This window comes from Diadema setosum, chromosome 1 (genome assembly GCF_964275005.1).
Source record: "Diadema setosum chromosome 1, eeDiaSeto1, whole genome shotgun sequence".
Taxonomy (NCBI): domain Eukaryota; kingdom Metazoa; phylum Echinodermata; class Echinoidea; order Diadematoida; family Diadematidae; genus Diadema; species Diadema setosum.
The window spans coordinates 20,576,747-20,583,592 of NC_092685.1; the positions used below are offsets into that span (position 1 = coordinate 20,576,747).

Sequence of the window (6,846 nt, forward strand, 5' to 3'; positions counted from 1 at the left end):
ATGATTAGAAAGGTTCAGTGACTTATAAAATATATATATGCAAAAACCTCTTGCATTAGTGTTTATTCATCTGTTGCCTCATGCAAAGGGAGAGATTTTTTAGTAAGCTTTGACTTGTGTGAGACTTTCTACAATGAACATCTCGTTGCCATCATGTGCAAGGAGTTATGATTATGACAGTACTCCCACTCAAACGAGGAAGGGTGATGATTTCATGCCCCGATGATGTAGAACTGTGCCTGCAAAGAGACAGCTTCTGTTCCTCTAGCAGAGCAGACGTTTTTCTTCATCTCCGAGGATGATCCTGTCGTAGAAGAGAATTTGAGGAAAGGAAAATACAGTGCATTAATGTTCTTGACAAATTGACACTGTGTTTTTTTTTTCTCCTTGTACTACAATGCACATTATGTAATCATTTATAGATATCCTTTTGTTTCTTTATTTTTCCTCCTATGTTTTCAACAAGTATTTTGGGGACTTGTAGAATGAAGTTATAACCTTTTGAAAAGTTTACTTCATTCCATAATAAAGGAAGAATGTGGCAAAAGTCACCCTTCATTAGCTGCCTTTGTATTACTGATTCCAGTCTTTCATCTCTAGCCAGAGAGTGTGTTCACAAAGTGACAGAATCAAATACAGTACAGACAGGAAAAGTCCTGCAGATTTAAGCCATTTTAGAGCTTTTTAATGAAGAAATATGTTTGCAATGCATTTTAAATCTGGAGATTCCCATTACAAATCAGCCCCATTTGACAATGGTACATGTCAATAACAATTCTTTATGCACTTTGTGTGTTGAAATACAACACAATAGACAAAGGATACATTCTATTTATAAAGTGAAGAAGATTTTTGTGAATGTGCAGTTGGATATCTTTGTGAGGGGAAAAGCTGCAGGAATATTAGTTTCCTGTAGTTTCATTACTCCATATAAATGTCCCACAGCACAACATTGAGTGAGCCTCCTTCTCTGTTTATTGTGTTATGTCAGTTTTTCATTATTTCTTTGTACTAAGTTACACACAGTTGCCAAGTGCAGTGTGTACATGAACTGTTTTTAACACCATACACGAAGTGAGAAATGGTAAATAAACCCTATGAAACAAATACAGCTGTACAGTTGTATTTTGAAGGAAAAATATGAAAGTGCAGCTTGGACATATACATATACAACATCAGTGTTAATGTCAAATGCATCTATCCATAAGTAACAAAATGTGTATGCTTTGATTGAAAGCAAAATATGTACTTCCTCTGTAAAGATCAATAAACACTTATTTTAAGGAAATTCTTGCTGTGTCTGAATTATTCATGGGACTCTAAACGTATGCAGTGCCATTCATGTGTTTATGCACACCTTTCATATTTATGCAAATTATATTTTTATTGTTACCATGTAAAACAAAGGGGGGGGGGTAAATGTGTACTTCCATATTTTCAGAAATAAGTTTGGGTGCATGGATGTATAGAGAGACATAAAGTAAATATATATATATATATATATATATATATATATATATATATATATATATATATACTGTATGTCTCTCTATACATACATATATAATATATATATATATATATATATATATATATATATATATATATATATATATATATATATATATATATTTGCAGATGTTTTTACAGATGCGATATCAGCAAGGATGTAACTGGTGAAAGGTCAGGTGGAAAACTTGAAAATAAAATACTGACAAGGCTATGAATCTATAAATATACATGTATATATCTTCTTTTTTTCTAAATACAAGTGTATGAACATTCGTGGCAGTAGATCTTAACAAGCTTTGTATATAGCGTTACTTCTGTGGAAACACTTAAGTGTAACAAAGAGACTGATGAATGACAGCTGTACCTGATAAGAAAGATTTCTTCTGATGTTACACATAAGTCCAGATTATAACAAATCATGTATACAATCTTATTTTTCACCAACCCTGTCCACCGTTTATCCGTCAAGCAACATAAGCTTACAACTGTGATTTCACTCTCACTTAGATCGCGAAATGCTCACTACAGGTTAGAGTCCTATTAGCAGATAAGCTTACAACACAAATTTCACTGTCACTTAAATTGCGCCATCTCTACAAACTTTTGCAGAAGAAATGCACAATACACCAGGTTAAAGTCCCGTGCATAAGAAGGTGTGCTAATGACGCCCTCAAGGCCAGTAATTCATTTGAGTAGACAGATGTTCTTAAAACTACTGTTCAGTCTACGACCAATATTGATACTCGCAAGTACATTATGTGATGCGAGTTATGGTCCTGCCCACTTTATCTCGCTTGAGATCATTAGTCTTTATATAACGTACCTGAAGAACAGAGCAGCAATCCCCGCTCCAGCCAGGGGCCCGGCCCAGTAGACGTAGTGATCGGCCCACTGCTCAGACACAATGGCGGCACCGAAACTCACCGCGGGATTGAAACCTGCTCCGGCGGTGTAGAATCTTTGGAGTACGAGAATGCGTTGTGAGACAATTGAGACACTTTTTCAGCAATATGTCTCTGATAAATGCAACCAACTAACTTCATTTCTCTTCTGCTTTGTACAGCGAAAAAGTTTTTTTTTTTTTCCAGGATTGCAAACTTAAAGACGGCTCTTTTAATTATTATTACAAACACAGAGAGTAATACTGAGTAATACACTGTAACTGTCTATCCCTTCTTTCTGCATAGATTCCAGTATGAACACAGGTGATAAGTTCCCAAACTAGATATATTTGAGCGAAATCTGATGTGTTCGATCATAACAATATAAGTTACAGCAATATTCTATTGTGCCCAAGGAAAAACAGAAAAGGGAACATTGATTTATTTCTCACACACTGGTAGCATTTATTTTAATCACGCAATACAGAATCTGTGTTTCCCCTTTTTTCTTAATAGCTGCTAAATGCAGAAGTCCATCTCATAACCTCAAAAGTGTGATCACGCAATGCCGTTGAAATAATCCGTTGCTGGTAATTCCTGGTGTATAGACACTTGCGGAAAACAAATTTTGCTTGATGCTTGTGTGACTATATATAGGCCCTACTTACCAGATGCTTGCAAATAGAGTACGTTAAAGCTTTATCATTTCGGACCCTTAATATTGTTTCTTATTCCTTTAATAGCATGTGGCCGACTTCCGCTAAAACTCACGAAGCCAGAGTGACGCAGGTAATGGCCAGCCCGTAAACTAGCGGCTCCTTCCTCTTGCCCGAGCGGCGATCGTCGATGTTGGCCTGGAGGTAGGCGGCGAAAACCATGAAGGACATGATGACCTCGGTGATGATGCCGAGGTAAGGCGAGGTGTCCCAGTTGTTGACTATCATCCACTCGTTGAAACCGTCAATGCGGTGGTTGCCGCGGAACACTGACGCTCCGCCCTTGATCTCAGAGTACGTGGGCTCATACAGACATGCCTATGACGCAATGCAAAGAACAAAACACATTACATGTATTTAGACATTGGTATCTACTATCGAGGAGAATGATTGCGAATTCACTATTTCTTTCTCTATTTATGTTTTTTTTTTAATTGTTAATTTCGTCATTATTATCATTATCTTCAGTAGGGGTGGGTATCTTCATCATTACCAATAATCTGTGTTAATGTTAACGCCGGCCCCTCAATACCATGCATCACAGTTATTCGACAGCAGCCTTGCAGGCAACCATGCACTGGTGAGATACTTTATTTTGCTGTTTTTTGTTTAGATATTTTTCTATGCTTTCATGCATTGATTGCGTAGTGTCTCTGAATATTTTGAGATGATTGTAAATACGTGTTCTAATGTCATTTCGTCTAAACATTAACATTTTAGGCATACTTATGGTAACGAGGTTCATTTGAAAGCGGCAGCCCCCCTTTCAAGTGTGATGCCCTTTTACATGCTGTCAGATTATTTGACGCTATGTGCGACTTAACTTTTGTAGGAAGTGTATGCTAAAGAACCTGAAATAAAAGAAAATCCTACCCTGAATGGTGACTACACCTATATACGGTACATTAAATTTGCATTCATAGATGGCGTCACGCCTGTGCAACATGCCCTAGATGTCGTCACTGGTGGTATCACACACTCTTATAGAAATGGCGCACTAGCATGTTTTTCGTTATAGTACAAAATACGATTCCCTAAAATAATGAGGAATTATAAGGAGAGCGACCCCCGTGAGTACATACCCGAACAAAAGCAGCGCCGATTATAGCGCCAATGATCTGAAGAGGGATGTAGCAGAGTAGGTTGACGATGTGCAGACCTCCTGAGATAAAGGTCGCCAGAGTGGTGGCGGGGTTGAAGTGACCTCCGCTGTCAGGGGGAGATATCAAATTCAATCAAATTTCTAATATTTATGTAATAACAACATTGCAATATAATATGCATTAAAAAATTGGCCGCGCAAATCTAACGGAAAGCAAAAGTTTGCTCAATTCAATTCAATTCAAAGTTCATTTCATTTTTCGACAAAACATATAAGTTACACTTCTTTTGACAACAGAGAATAAGGTAAACAGAACATTATGTATCGAAGAGAATGTAAAACAATTGAGGAGGACCTTATAGTAATTATACATTGTAGTTTAAAAAAAAAAAAAACCAGAAGTGATCGAAATAAAGTACATGTATAACTTTGCGTAAAGTGCGAAAAATGGAGAGACCCACTAAAAAGACAGAGCTTGTAGAATGTTGGCCCCTCTGGAATAATAACATCAATGGAAAGATTAATTGAAACATCATAAATACAAAAGGAGACCTCAAAGTGACCTCACTTCAAAAACAAGCATGTATACAGACAAACGTGAAAAGGAAACAAACTATACAAATTAACGTGAGTGCAATACAGAAGACAAAAAATTATAAAAACAAATAAACACAATAGTTTATTATGAAAACTTGCTTATTGACAGGTGTTAAGGAAATTTACAAATGAAAAAAGGGATTCTTTCTAAAGTAGTTACTAAAGCACTCTTGTTCTTATATAAGCGTCGAAAACTGAAAACAAGTTAACCTTTTCACGAAATGACTGCTAAATTGTTTTGAAGCCAGTACTTGTTTCATGTTCGACTTATGATTATACACAATAGTTAGACTCAGGCGCGCCGGAAGCAGTTTGGATGGGGGGGGGGGGGGGGGGCAAACATTGGAGGGGGCTCAAGATTAGACCATGCATATGTTACACAATATACACATACACACACACACACACACACACACACAACACACACACACACACACACACACACACACACACATCTATTATTTATATAGCCTATATATGTATATATATATATATATATATATATATATATATATATATATATATATATATATATATATATATATATATGTAAAGTGGCGTATGGTGGGTCGAAACGTGGGGGAACCATAAAGTCATTTTGACGGTCTGTATGCTTGTGCGTGTGTGCGTGAGCAATAATGGGACTACTATACATTACGGAATGTGATACATTCAACAACGCAGTCATTGAGAAACATTGTAAGTTTTCCTACATGGATTATGGAATGACGGTGTGAAGCGATCGACAAATTATATACTGTCAGCAACATAAGGTGAATGGCATAACAATAAAATGCGAGCGAGCGAAGCGAGCGAGCTTGAAAATTTTGATATTCTACAGTTCCAAAACTGGAGTTTTAATTGTAGCTACATATTTCGCTTTGAAATAAATGGGGGCGCATCGGGCGCAACTGCTGGCAATTATTGGCAGCAACATTAGGAGAATGGCATAACGATTCAATGCGAGCGAGTAAAGCGAGCGAGCTTGAGAATTTTGACATTTTACAGTCCCCAAACTCCCGTTTGTAGCTATATCTTTCGCTTTGGAAATTAAGGGGGAGGGGGCATCGGACGCAACTGCTGGCAATTACTGGCAGCAACATTAGGAGAGTAGCATAACGATTCAATGCGAGCGAGCGAAGCGAGCGAGCTTGAAAATTTTGACATTTCACAGTCCCAAAACTCCCGTTTGTAGCTATATTTATCTTTCGCTTTGGAAATTAAGGGTGGGGGCATCGGGCGCAACTACTGGCAATTACTGTCAGCAACATTACGAGAATGGCATAACGATTCAATGCGAGCGAGCGAAGCGAGCGAGCTTGAAAATTTTGACATTCTAGAGTCCAACAACTGCCGTTGTAGCTATGTTTTTCGCTTTAGAAATTTAGGGGGAGGCGCACGGGGCTCAACTGCTGGATGCGAGCGAGCGAAGCGAGCGAGCTTGAAAATTGTGACATTTTACAGTCCAAAAGCTGCCGTTTGTAACCATATTTTTCCCCTTTTATTCATATATATATATATACATATTTAGTTTATTTTATTTGTTTATTAATTTATTTTATTATCATTATTATTATTATTATTTTTTTTTTTTTTTTTTTTGGGGGGGGCTTTTTGGGGGGGCAAAAATGCGTTTTGCCCCCCCACTTTTTGGATTGGGGGGGGGGGGCGGCCGCCCCCCTGTCCCCCCCCCCCCCCCCCCCACTTCCGGCGCTATGGTTAGACTTCGCCAAGATTCACGTATTATTGTATATTGAATCATTCCCACCGACAAAACATGAGGAACAATCAGCTATTACATGTAAGTTACTCAGTATCAGCCAATATGCGATGGCTTGATATTGGTAGCAGAAATTTGAGCTTTCATCAAATGTCTTTACGTTTTGATTATGTAATTATAATCAATTTCATGTAGACATGAAGTTGATTAAATGATTATAATACATGAAATGTCATGTCTACATGAAATTTTCATGTAGACATGAACTTTTTTTTTTGCTTTTTGCGTATTATTCAAAAAGGCCTATATGTCCGATTT

At 37.4% G+C, this 6,846-nt stretch overlaps 1 protein-coding gene across 1 annotated transcript; it reads right to left on the reverse strand.

Moving 5' to 3' along the window:
• Positions 1 to 173: 173 nt before the first annotated feature.
• Positions 174 to 5,405, reverse strand: LOC140232337 (uncharacterized). Its single transcript, XM_072312798.1, has 5 exons — positions 5,395 to 5,405; positions 4,192 to 4,318; positions 3,165 to 3,427; positions 2,336 to 2,470; positions 174 to 304 (listed from the first exon to the last, which is right to left on the reverse strand). Exons 1-5 carry the CDS (start codon positions 5,403 to 5,405, stop codon positions 265 to 267), a joined length of 576 nt encoding a protein of 191 aa, XP_072168899.1. The 3' UTR covers positions 174 to 264.
• Positions 5,406 to 6,846: the final 1,441 nt, after the last annotated feature.